The 13600-nt window shown below is 46.1% G+C and overlaps 1 protein-coding gene across 1 annotated transcript; it reads left to right on the forward strand.

Annotated features, from left to right (window-relative positions):
- The first annotated feature begins 8132 nt into the window (after positions 1 to 8132).
- LOC131017194 (uncharacterized) lies at positions 8133 to 10253 on the forward strand. The gene is made up of 2 exons (XM_057945930.1): positions 8133 to 8911; positions 9000 to 10253. Exons 1-2 carry the CDS (start codon positions 8171 to 8173, stop codon positions 10113 to 10115), a joined length of 1857 nt encoding a protein of 618 aa, XP_057801913.1. The 5' UTR covers positions 8133 to 8170; the 3' UTR covers positions 10116 to 10253.
- Positions 10254 to 13600: the final 3347 nt, after the last annotated feature.

Raw genomic sequence — 13600 nt, forward strand, 5'->3', positions numbered from 1 at the left:
CAAGCCCGTTCCTCTGGCTAAGGCCATTCCTCTGCTCTGCACATATTACTCCTCATCAGCTACTCCCCCCTCTGGTCTGACTAGTTCGCTCTGGAGCAGAGTAACCTAGTCAGGGTGTTTGTCCGCATGGTTGACGTCATCCGCATTAAATGCTCGTCCCCTTTTACAGTGTACTTTTCTGCTTTTCGAGGTTACTTTTTAACCTTTGCGTCATTTCGTCTCCCCGTAGGAATTCTGACCACATTTCGTGCATATGCCCTTTTCCAAGCTTCCTCCTCCTGAATACCTGTTTTCTCCCAGAGACGACTCAAACAAAACAAAAGAAAGAGAAAAATAGGGCCAAATGGCCCAAAAGTCGAAGACGCATCACACCTACATACTTAAACCATACTTGCCCTCAAGTGTGCAGATGGATTCACAAAAGACACTGACGAAAAGAGAAGAAAGAAAAGAAATAAAGACTCAAGACACGAAACTGCACAGTTATCAGTTCAGATCAAACATGCATGCATCATCCGTAATGTTATACCGCAAACCATTGAGCAGAAAAATCACATGTAGAGATAGCAGTTTCTCTCACACACTCAAGTGTATGGCTAAGTGTATACTATCATACTATGCTGCATTAGCTCACCTATAGGCTTGATCACGAATTCGTAGCAAGTGTTCAAATTGGTATAATTCATCAAAGGGTCTTTTAAAGGTTGTAGTGGGGCATACGGAGTGGAGGTAAGGATTTCTGGATAACTAGCTTAAAACTTTGTTCCAGTCATACCGACCTATCTTCTTCAGTACTAACACACCCGCTTCATCTTCTCCCTTTATTTTCAGTAGGGATTAATTTAACTTCTTCAATTCAAGCAAATTTATTATTTCATTTTTGTGCCCAGACCTTCCTTTCTCAAGTTATGCTTTTTCACTTTGTCACGACCGGACATAATTAAGGATAATTAAGCCGGGGAAACCGTGACTAATGGAGGGAGATTAGAAGCGGGGTAGAAAGGGGAATAATCAAACAAGAAAGGATCGCAGTATCATTGTTAACAACAGGGATATTTATAATATAACGGAGTTTTAGTCGTATAGACTCAAATAACTAGTAAGTTCGGATAACTCCGACTTATCCAAAATAACATAAAACTTCTGAGTACGCAGCGAAATAAGGTTCTGATTACATGTATGAAGACATGTAACCCTAGAGTTCATTAATACATAATAAGACAAAAGAGTCCCGTTCGTCACTTCATCACCATCGGCAGCTGCTCAACCTGCACATTTAGAAATATATGCAGGGCTGAGTACAAAAGTACTCAGTGGGCACATATGCCTATTATGAAATATAACATGCTTCGTAAAGTTGTAAATTGTCATGCCATCATAAACAGTACAGCAAGGGAGTTTTTCGCTAAAAAGGCCCAAGCTTACTAAATTCATTTGTGATTCTTAAAGTTCGTCTGCAGACTAAGTTCTCTTGTAATCTATCATATCTGGAACTGTGTGCCGGAGAGGTGGCCACCTCTCACGGACACTTGACCGGCCAACCCGCTAGATGACTCACGGTCACTGGTGTACACTAGCCCTGGCAGGATAGCTATCAACTGCTCAGGACCCGAATTCGATTGCATAATAACTGGCAAAGCCACATCAGATAGATATCATACCAAACATTGAAACATTTATGGCAAGACAACAGTTGAAATAATTTTCAGTTCAATGATTTTTCAATGAAATAATTGTTCAAACATTACATTAAACTCATTTGATATATATGAAAGTAAACCCACCTGATAGCAAAGCTTTGCTACAGATTAGTGACTCCTTGACGAGCTCTTATTCTTGCGCTCGACCTTTAATCCGAGAAAATAACGTAAGACTTTAAATCGAGGGAAAATTCTCAATTAAATGAGAATGCGTAATTTAACTATGCATGAATCTCGTATGCATGAACTATTATTCTGAGATAATAATCAGGGAATTTCTATTGTTAATCCAGGCTATCGGATTTAAACAAAAGCTAAGTCTCGTCTCATGAAGCCGGATAATTAACAAAAATTAATCCGTTCTCTTCGGGGTGTTCTAATCCGTCAATTAAATAAACCCCGCTCCTCGTAGTCAATAGAAAATAAATAAATACTTCAGCTTATTCGCTTTATAACCTCATAATTAATCGGCTTAATAAATAAGAATAAGTAATGTTATAAGATTAAATAATTAAAAGGCTCAACATAAGGCAGCCTAATAATTAATTAAGTAAAAGTGGGCTTGAATAATTAACATGAGAGGCCTAATTGAAATAATTCATCGGCTCAAGTAATTAAATAAATCTTGGCCCAATAAATAAATAATTTGATTAGCTGAGCTCAATTAAATAAATCAAACGAGGCCCAACGAAGAATATAACAGCCCAATTAAATAAAATAGATGGGCCTCAATTTAAATAAATTCGGCCCAATGAAATTATGTAATAGAGGCCCATCTGAGTAAAATAAATAAGGCCCAACTGAAATAATATAACAAAGGCCCAAACTTCCCCAACAGTCGGCCCATTCGAATTACCTTAAAATCGGCCCAAGAAGAAGTATAACAAAAAGGCCCACATGAAAATAAATACAACAAGGCCCAGTTAAAATAAAATAAGGAGAAGCCCAATTTAAATAAATAATAAAGGACCAATGAATTAATTAAAGCCCAAGGGAGGAGCCCAACTCTCATCCCCCTCAAACTCGATCTCTCTCTCTCTATACTTCTCAAAATCGGCTCCCTCCCTCTCTTCTCTCTCTCGTTCTCAGCCAAGGAGTCCGCCGCCGCGGCTCCGGAGCCCGGCGAGGTCGACGGCGAGATGTACCTTCTCCCCTCGCCTCGCTTCCTCTTCACTTCACCATATCAGCCAACTTGGTCAAGCCCTAACCCTTCTTCGCCCAAAATCAAAATCGCCGCCGCCCATGGAAGAACGGCGAACGGTCGCTGGTCGTCACTCGGCTTCTTCTTCCCCGGCAAAGACCACTCGGCCACTTCCGTCCAGAAATCTCGCCGCCTCTTGCTCCCATAAAATCAGTTGCGCCTCCGCGGCTCTGAAATTCCGGCGAGATATCGACGCCTGGGAGCGGCGCCGTTCATCTCCCTTGCCCTCAAAATCTCTCTCCGTCGTCGAACCCTAAGTTTCAGAAAGGGCAGAACGCCGTTGCCGAGCGTCCGCTGCTGCTGCGCTCGAGCCCCTTCTCGGCCATGGTTTAGGTCGGCTGCTGCTGTAACTCAGATTCCGACAAGGCAGCTCGCCGTCGTCTTCCTTGAGCTCGACTAAACAGGGCAGTCGCCCCCTTCCCATTCGAAGCTAAGTTCTACAATCCTATGATATTCTATTTTCGATCATATATTATGCTCTTCGATTTGCTGCTATTCTCATAGCTCGTGAAATCTTGGTTATTCAATACTCTTGTTATGAAATGCTGTGGTTTTGCTACTGATTATGCAAATTCTCAATGCAATTGAATTGTGTGGAAGCTTATAGGTTGTTGGTTGTTCTAGGTGACTACCGATTATGCTGTTCTTTCTGTACTAACTCAAGCTCATTCTAGATTACATAAGTGTGTGACTTTGCTAAGTCCATTATGCAAATATACATCTATACAGTCTGCTCTTTCTAATTAATCAAGCTTATTGGATGATATGCGAACTGGATGAATATTTGGTATAGAATTAATACCTTGAAGTATAATTGTTGGTTGACTGTTGTTGCTGAGTTGAATGAATTGGAACTCCTTTGAAGTTGGCAGTAGTAAATAAAGTCTTTCTTCGATAATTGCAGGATGGTGGAGATGATGATTAATAGAGGATTGGCAAAGTATAGTGGTGGGCAAAATATAGTGGTGGGCAAAGTAGTGGGGAGCAAAGTAGTGGAAGATAAAAAAAATAATAATAATGTAGTGTAGGATTAATGATGTATTTTCTATGTCTCGGTGATTCTGTAATTGTAAAATGGATCGCGTGCTCGTATCTGCTTGGTACTGTTTATTTAAATAAATCTTGTATTTCGACATGTGATTTTTCGCTAAAATCGATAAATTATAAAATGAATCTAAATTAAATCCGTAGATTTAATTCGTTCGTTGTTCTGATATCTAAATTAAATCCGCAGATTTAATTAACTTCCTGAGTCGGAAATAATTCACGATCTGAGTAAAAATAAAATCAAATTTCATCTCGCTTAAATAAATAACGTGACTTTGCTAAGTCAGTTATAACTCTGAAATAATATCATTGACTGCTTTAACAATATAAATTCAGGATCATAAGCTGAATTCATATCAGGATAATAACCGTTTTCATTCACTGATGAACAAAAATAAACACTCATTACTGGATTTAAAATATATAAAAGAGCGGGTCACTACATACTACCCCTCTTAACAAAAATTTCGTCCCGAAATTTGCATATTTCTTCTAAAACAGTTCGGGGTATTTCTCCTTCATTTTGTCTTCAAACTCCCACGTGGCTTCCTCTTGCCCGTGGTGTCTCCATAAGACTTTCACTGATGTGATTGCCTTATTCCTGAGTTGTTGTACTTTTCGATCTAGAATGACCTCTGGTCTCTCTTCATAGCTCAAGTCTGGGCAAAGGATCATCTCTTCTTGGTGGATTATGTGCTTTGGATCGAAAACGTATTTTCTGAGTTGTGATACGTGGAAAACATTGTGAACGTTTCCAAAGCTTGGCGGTAACGCCAACCTATAGGCTACTGGGCCTATTCTCTCCAAAATCTCATAAGGTCCTACGAATCGGGGCCTAAGTTTTCCCTTGACACCAAACCTAGTTATCCCCTTGGTAGGAGATACCTTTAGGAAGACCTTGTCTCCTATTTCAAACTGTAATTCGGTTCGGCGTGCATCAGCGTAAGATTTCTGTCTATCTTGCGCCTCCTTTATTCGCCCTCTGATTTGGCGGACTATCTCAACCATCTCATTGACCATGTCTGGTCCTAAAACTTTTCTCTCACCCACTTCATCCCAATAAAGCGGTGATCTACATTTTCTTCCATATAATGCCTCATATGGTGCCATATCGATAGTCGCCTGGTAACTGTTATTATAGGCAAATTCAATCAACGGCAGCACTGCTTCCCAACTTCCACCCCTGTCTAACACCACTGTTCTCAACATATCTTCGAGGGTCTGAATTGTCCTTTCAGACTGCCCATCTGTCTGCGGGTGGAAGGCGGTGCTGAAATTTAACCTCGTGCCTAACTCTTTCTGTAAGCTTGTCCAAAATCTAGATGTGAATTTTGAGTCTCGGTCTGAAGTGATTGACACGGGTACACCGTGTAAGCGTACAATCTCTCGAACATACAACTTAGCTAACTTGTCTGACCCATGTGTGATCGGTATTGGTATAAAATGAGCACATTTTGTAAGTCGATCCACTATTACCCAAATGGCAGTGTTTTCTTTCTTTGTTTTGGGCAAACTGGTCACAAAATCCATTGCTATGTGCTCCCACTTCCATTCTGGGATTTCCAACGGTTGTAGTTTTCCATATGGCCTTTGGTGTAAGGCCTTCACCTGTTGGCATGCCAGGCATTTCTCCACAAATGACGCTATGTCTCTCTTCATGCCTTCCCACCAAAAGTGTTTCTTTAGGTCCTGATACATCTTAGTACTCCCTGGGTGGGCAGTATAAGGGTATCGTGAGCCTCCCTCATGATTTTATCCTTAAGCTCATCATCGTGGGGGATGCATATTCTTCCCTCAAAGAGGATAGCATTATCTGATGCTTCTTTATAATTCTTGACTCCTCCTTTCCTTACTGCTTCCCGTAGTTTCTCCATTTTCTCGTCTTTTCTTTGTGCTTCTACAATCATCTTTCTCAAGCTAGGTATTGTTGCAACAACGCTTGCTATCGTCCCTGGTGGTTTAACCACTTCTATGCTCATTTTTCCAAACTCTTTGGTGTTTACGGAACCAACACCTAAATCTATAGAAAGCAATCGTAAATTCTACCTAGTCGAGAAGAATGAAAAATGGCTGATCTGAAATCTTGCGCAGGAGAGAAAATAGCAGTTGTATTCAAAATATGAGATAGCGTAAGCGTAATACACGAGCTCGGGCCCTATTTATAGATTTACAAGCGGAGGGGTAAAATAGTAAAAACATCTTCGGTGCATGCGTCCTGCGTGGAGGAGGGGTACGTTGGTAATTTCGATAATACGCGGGAGACCTTCCCGCGCATTCATTGGCTCCTCTGAGGGAAATGTCTTCTCTGGCGAAGGCGTCTTCTCTGGTGATATTGACATCTCTGGCATGAGGGACTCCTCTGGTAAACACGTCTTCTCTGTCACGAAGAACTCCTCTGGTAAACACGTCTTCTCTGGCAAGGGCGTCTCCTCTGGCGGTAATGACTTCTCTGATGGAATTGGCTTTGCTGATGACGATGACTTCCCCGACGATGACGACTTTTCCAGCGTGGATGATTTCTTTGGAGGAGAGGGCTCCTCTGATTTGTACTCTCTCCCTACTCTGTATATATTGCTCCTCACCAACCACTCCCCCCTCTAGTCTGGTTGAACCGGATATTTTTCGTGTTCAACCAGTGGTGTGTTATCAGCATCAAAGCTTTGTTATTTTCCTTGGCCCCTGTAAATCATAAAGACATAAGCATTTTGACATTATGAGAAAAATAAAAAGGAGCCCTATAAACTGTTCTCTGGTGTTTCTGTTACTCCCGCTCCCTGGTCTGGCTAGTTCACTCTGGAGAGGTACAACTGGTCAGAGGACTCGCCCGTGTGGATGACGTCATCCGCATTAAATGTCTGCCCCGTCTACAGTATTTTCCCCGTACCCGAGGTTACTTTTAACCTTTGTGTCCTTTCGCCTTTCCGTATAAATTCCCATCCGTTGATTTCTTCCGTATGCCACGTGCCGTTCATCCCGCGTGCTGGTAGTTACCCGCGTACAACCTTACTTAGTCGATTCGAACTCCCCTTTTTTCACTATTCTTCTTCTCCAAGTTTTCCGAGCGAATTTTCTGCATTTTCCGGCGATTTCCTCACTGTTCCGGCGTTTTCCCACGACCCTTCTGCCCCAGGTTTTACCGTCCATCTTTCCCTGGTCTAGGTAACTCGCGTATCCTCTTCACTGTAATTTCGCGTTTAATCGTAGTGTAGTGATATAACTGTTGGTGCTCTGATTGAGCGTGCTAGAAACCCTAGGGTTGGCATCTCCCATTATGGCCTGTACCTCCGCCCTTCAACCTTCTCGCTCGCCCTCTCCTTCTGCCCAAGACCCTTCATCTTCCTCCCCATCGCGGCAAGATCCTGCAAATCTTCCTTCCCCCTCTATTTCTGACGAATCTCAAACTGCACCCCCTCCTTTTCCACCTAGGAAAAAAGGGAAAAAGCCCCGCCAACCTCCCAGAAGAGTTCCTCCATCCCGCCTTAATGTCGCGGAGGTGGAAAAATTAAAAAGCAAATGTAGGCGTCCTGAGGGTTTGAAGTTCGAGGCCTTCTCTAAGGAATCAACGCCTCCTGAAAGCCTTCGTCATCCCAAGGTGATAGTTGTTTGGAAAGCTCAGATAGATGCTGGTTTAAGGCTCCCTCCTCCTACTCTGCTGGTTGACGTTTGTAACTATTTTCACATCCCTTTCTTTCAAGTCGCTCCTTCTGCTATTCGGAGATTATATGCCTTTCATGTTTTGTGCCGGGCTCACGGTGTTGGGGACACCGCCAAGTTGTTCTGTCAGACCCAGACCCTTCGTATGCAGGGCAATCCCTTGTATAGCTTTGCTGCTCACCCGAAATATCCTACCACCTTCCTTTCCTCTCTGAATTCTTTCGATAAGGGTTTCCTGAAGTATTATTGTTATGTGCGCACCCTTCTCGGCACCTGGCGCGACTATCACGTTTTGGAACTAGAATGGCATACAAGTCGCACTACTTATAAGCCAGCCTCTCCCGAAGTCCCTTCTTCTCGCGACCTGAGTATTATAGCTCATCTTAATGCCATGAATAAGGCCCAGCCTCTAGACTGTAGGTATCTGGCCGAGAACAATTCTTCTTTGGCATATAATGGTCTGTTTCCCCTGTATCCAGCGAGATCAATAGGTAAAAAAAAATACATTAGAAAACACATTAGTTTTTGTTACCCTGCTTTTAATGATGTGTAATTTTGGTTTGCAGATATGTCTTGGAGATCGAAATGTGGGGACAATTTGCCTGACACCCCCTCTCTTGCTGGCAGCGGAGCACATGGCCCAAGCGGCTCTGTTTCCAGAACAAGTCCCTCGGAGCAGCCTGCTGGTTCTCAACTGATCCCCATTCCCCCTGTGGTTGAAATCCCAGAGGGGAATGTGGAAGCCTCGCACTCCTTTGATGCGGAGGAAGTCGATGTGGGGGCTCTTGTTTACAGAAGTAGGTGCTCCAGTGCTGGTGATGCTGCTGGCTCCCGTGAAGAAGATGTCCAAGTCGTGGATATTACCGATGAGGTCCCTTCGCCTGATTCGGCTCCCGATGCCACCCTTGCCGATCTTTCGAAGAAGAGGAAGAGAGGTTCCCTGATCTCTGTGGGTGAGAAGGAGAGGCAGGAGGGCCTAAAAAAGGTTGGCAAGTCCTCAGAGCCAGCGAGGAGGTCTACTGGTGGTGTGAAGATTCTCCCCTCTGCTGGGGACAAGGGCAAGGGGCCAGCCAAGAAGCCAGCTGGTAGTTCCAAGGCTCTCCCCTCTGCTGGTGGAAAGGGTAAGGGCAAAGCTGTAGTGCCCCCGACTGACGAACCAGAGGATCTTGTTCCTGGGCCGATCTCGAGCTTATCGGGGCAGGAATTGATTGACGCCTTGATAGCCCGTGTCCACTCGAAGGATCAGGAAAAAATGGAGAAACTGTCTCGGCCAGCTCTAGCTACTCATCTCTGTCGGTTGGCTCTTCAGGTATCCTGCATTTTATACTCTTGGTTAAAGAAATTTTAAATTATTAGCCCTTTATCGTTTTGTTATAACCCGTTTTATTTTCTTGCAGGCGGAGTCAGGGATATGGGGGGCTGTTAAATGCATTTATGACTACGAGGTGGCAGAGAAAGAACGGGAGAAAGAACAGGCGGACATCGCCAAGCGTGATGATGATGTTGCCGGGGTAGTAGAGCGCCTGAGTAAAGCTGAAGCGGAGATCGCTGATTTGAAGGATAAATTAGCTCAGGTGGAGGTGGAGAGAGCGTCCTTGGCCTCCGAGTTGTCGAGAGCCACAAAGGAGAGCCACGAAAGCTTAGCCAGGTTCAAAGCTGGTTATGAAAGAGACTACCGGGAAGCCAGGCAGGGCTGGAAGAGAATACTTGTGGAAGCTCAGAACCGCGCGTTCGTCCTGGGGGCTCGAGATCAACGCCTGGAGTATTTATTGTCTCCGCGGGGTCAACATTTCCTGGGGTTGATGCTGGAAGGCACTCTGGAGGCCTTCAAAAAGACTCCCGAATACTTGGAGGATTTCGGACCCCTCTTTGCCTATGTGATAGAGCAGACAGCTTCCAAGGCATTGGAGATGGCGGGGGCCACCCCAGAGCAACTTGCCACTTTGAATTTCAAAGCCCTGATGGATAACCTCCAGGATGAGGAGATAAATAAGCGGATGGGGATCCCTGCACACTCTCCAAAGAAGCCAGAGTGGTGGTACCCAGTACTGGAGAAAGCCATTCCCTATTTTTCTCTTGGGATTGGATCTGACTCGCTGCCCTCTGCTCCCGTGTATACACCGGCGTTCTCTGCTTCCCTGTTGCACTTTGTGAACCGGCTGCGGGATCCTTCTGGCGAAAGCTCCCGAGCATTTTCCCAATTTGGCCTGGAGCCTCCTCTGCCCTCTGACTTAACGGCCTCTGTCTTCACCGACTCCGCCTCTTCCCCTGCTGCAGTGGAACAACTGTTCGACCTGTATCAAAATGAGGATCTGTATGTGCGGGAGGCTGCAAAGTTGCTGGATTTGGGAGTTCGTCTTCCCCAAGTGAAGGAAACTGGCCTGTTGCCCGTGTTCTCAGAGAAAACCATTTCTGGTCGTGCTTCTGCAAGTGGTGTGCCCTCCCGAGCTCCATCTGCCTCTGCTCCCGTCTCCTCTGCTATTGCCCCAGCTGCCTCTATCCCTCCCTCTTGATGCTCCTTACTTCTCTCCTGATTTCATCAGAAAGAATTTTTTGTAACTTTTTAATTTGTACCAACTGAACATTTTACCTCCCATTTTTGATGTATAGTTCTGCCTTCCGGGCTTGTCTTAATGAAATTTCCTTCCCTTCCTCGCTTCCTTTATCTCTATTGTTTATATTGTTTTTGCTGCTTGTTGATGACTCCTCTGGCGAGGATTTTAGGTGATTCCTCTGGCGAGGATTTTGACGACTCCTCTGGCGAGGATTTTGATGACTCCTCTGGCGAGGATTTTGATGACTCCTCTGGCGAGGATTGTGATGACTCCTCTGGCGAGGATTGTGATGACTCCTCTGGCGAGGATTGAGATGACTCCTCTGGCGAGGATTTGGTTAACTCTTCTAGGAAGGATTTCACCGCCTCCTCTGACGAGGATTTGTTTGATTCCTTTGGAAAGGATTTCACCGCCTCCTCTGACGAGGATTTGGTTGATTTCTTTGCTGGCGATTTCGTGCTTCCCATCCACGCTGCTTCCCCTCCATGCTTGAGCACTCTGTGCGGAGCATGGAAGACCCGGAGGGTGCAACCAACTTTCGCGGCTTACGATTAAATAGTAACCCTCTGCGTGGAGCATGGAAGGCCCGGGTGGCGCGACCAACTTTCACGGCTTACGATTAAATAGTAACCCTCTGCGTGGAGCATGGAAGGCCCGGGTGGCACGACCAACTTTCACGGCTTACGATTAAATAATAACCCTCTGCGTGGAGCATGGAAGGCCCGGGTGGCACGACCAACTTTCACGGCTTACGATTAAATAGTAACCCTCTGCGTGGAGCATGGAAGGCCCGGGTGGCACGACCAACTTTTACGGCTTACGATTAAATGAACACCCTGCACGAGGCTTGGTAGACCCGGGGGGTGCACACCACCTCTCGTGACTTACGGTTAAGGACAACCTCTGCGCGGAGCATGGAGGACCCGGGGGGTGTAACCAACTTTCGCGGCTTATGATTATGTGCCACCTCTGCGCGGAGCATGGAAGGCCCGGATGGCGCGACCAACTTTCGCGGCTTACGATTAAATAGTAACCCCCTGCACGGAGCATGGAAGACCCGGGGGGTGCGACCAACTTTCGTGGCTTACGGTTAAAGGTCCACCCTGCACGGAGTTTGGCAGACCCGGGGGATGCACACCACCTTCCATGGCTTACGGTTAAGTGGACACCCTGCACGAGGCTTGGCAGACCCGGGGGGTGCACACCACCTCTCGTGACTTACGGTTAAGGACAACCTCTGCGCGGAGCATGGAGGACCCGGGGGGTGTAACCAACTTTCGCGGCTTACGATTATGTGCCACCTCTGCGCGGAGCATGGAAGGCCCGGTTGGCACGACCAACTTTCGCGGCTTACGATTGAAAGAACACCCTGCACGGAGCATGGAAAACCCGGGGGGTGTGACCAACTTTCGTGGCTTACGGTTAAAGCAACCTCTGCGCGGAGCATGGAAAACCCGGGGGGTGCAACCAACTTTCGCGGCTTATGATTAAGTGCTATCTCTGTGCGGAGCATGGAGGGCCCGGGTGGCGCAACCAACTTTCGCGGCTTACGATTGACAGGAACACCCTGCACGGAGCATGGAAAACCCGGGGGGTGTGACCAACTTTCGTGGCTTACGGTTAAAGCAACCTCTGCGCGGAGCATGGAAAACCCGAGGGGTGCAACCAACTTTCGCGGCTTATGATTAAGTGCTATCTCTGCGCGGAGCATGGAGGGCCCGGGCGGCACAACCAACTTTCGCGGCTTACGATTAACAGCAACCTCTGTTCTGGTTGAGCATGACCCCTCTGCTCTGGTGGAGCGTAATTCCTCTGGTTTGCCCTAGTCTTGCTGAGAAGCAATTTTTGAATTTAAAAATTGGGACCTATGGGTATACACCCTACTCCCCCCTCTGGTGACATGTGCAATACTCTGTTATGAACATGTTGACCCAATTATTTCTTACTCCCTTCTCCGGCCCATAAGCTCATGCGGGCCCATTACCCCTTAGCCCATTTCTTAATCCCAGTATCGCTTCTTTATATATCCTCTTCCGATTCTTCAAACCCTGGATCTGTTGATGTTTTGCCTCCCTAGATCGGTTGTAAGGCACTCAAGTAAGGGAATTTCCCCTCTAAACACTCACATCCCCGAGGGCTCCGCCTTTTCCCCTGTGCTTCTGGTGTAGATCTCTAACTTTGTGGTTGTAACGAGTGGAGTTCCCTTGCTTGAGTGTTTTATAACCAGGCTCCTCAGATCTAGACGTTGATTTCCCAGATCTGGGCGTTGGGTTTCCGGATCTGAGCGCTGGCTCCTCAGATCTGGCCTTTAGTTTGTTCCTCCTCTGTATTCTTTCTTTTTGGCCTTTTGACTTGTTGTTTTCCTTGGTATTTTGTAGACACAGAGTGGAGTTGGAGTAGGTCTGAAAGGTGAGCGTGTCCCAGTCACGAAGAAGAACTCGGAGTGTTGGATCGTGGAAAGAGAGACGTCCATCCCTGATGCTTGTTTTCCCTTTGGCCTGCTAAGAAGCAATTTTTGTATTTATTTCTCCCTTGTCCTGCTAAGAAGCAGTTTGCATTTTGAATTTAAAAATTGAGGATTATGGGTATACACCCTACTCCCCCCTCTGGTGACATGTGCAGTGCTCTGCACGAACATGTTAGGTAGCATATGTAATGTAAGAAAACAAAAATTGAAATAAACAAACACAACACCAGGGAATTCCCTAGAACCACATATCTGTTTTATTGATATTATGGCCCCGGACCTCGTTAAAACCCCTGTGGGGAAAAAGAGTATCCGGTCTACAAGTGATTACTCCTGCTGAGAAGCAGTTATACATAGAACTTTTTGAGTGTGTTTATATTCCATGGTCTGGGTAGAGCTCTGCCGTCTGAATCCGACAATATGTACGCACCGCCTCCCAAAACCTCTGTAACGATGTATGGCCCTTCCCAATTGGCTTCGAACTTACCCACCGCCTTTAATGCATCAGCTCGCTTGAGCACCAAATCCCCCTTCGACAATTTCCTCACTCTGACCCGTTTATCATATCCTGCCTTGATAATGCCTTTGTACTTGGCCGCTCTGACACGGGCTTCCTCCCTCTGTGCCTCCACCAAGTCCAGCTCTGCTCGGCGGAGCTCCTCATTGTGCTCAGTGTCGTACGTGGTAATCCGGTATGATTCTAGTCGTGCTTCTGCTGGTATCACAGCATTGGATCCATACACCAGTGTGAATGGTGCCTCCCCTGTCGCCGTTTTTGGACTAGTTCGGTAAGCCCAAAGAACGGTATCCAGCTCCTCCACCCACTTCCCTCTGCTCTGATTTAGCCTCTTCTTGATGCCCTCACATATGGTCCTATTAGCCAATTCTACTTGTCCATTTGCCTGTGGATGAGCCACCGAGACAAAACGCTGTGTGATATCCATTCGATCGCAGAAGTCCGCAACCCGTTGCCCTG

The sequence above is a fragment of the Salvia miltiorrhiza genome, chromosome 3 (genome assembly GCF_028751815.1).
Source record: "Salvia miltiorrhiza cultivar Shanhuang (shh) chromosome 3, IMPLAD_Smil_shh, whole genome shotgun sequence".
In the NCBI taxonomy this organism is placed as follows: Eukaryota; Viridiplantae; Streptophyta; class Magnoliopsida; order Lamiales; family Lamiaceae; genus Salvia; species Salvia miltiorrhiza.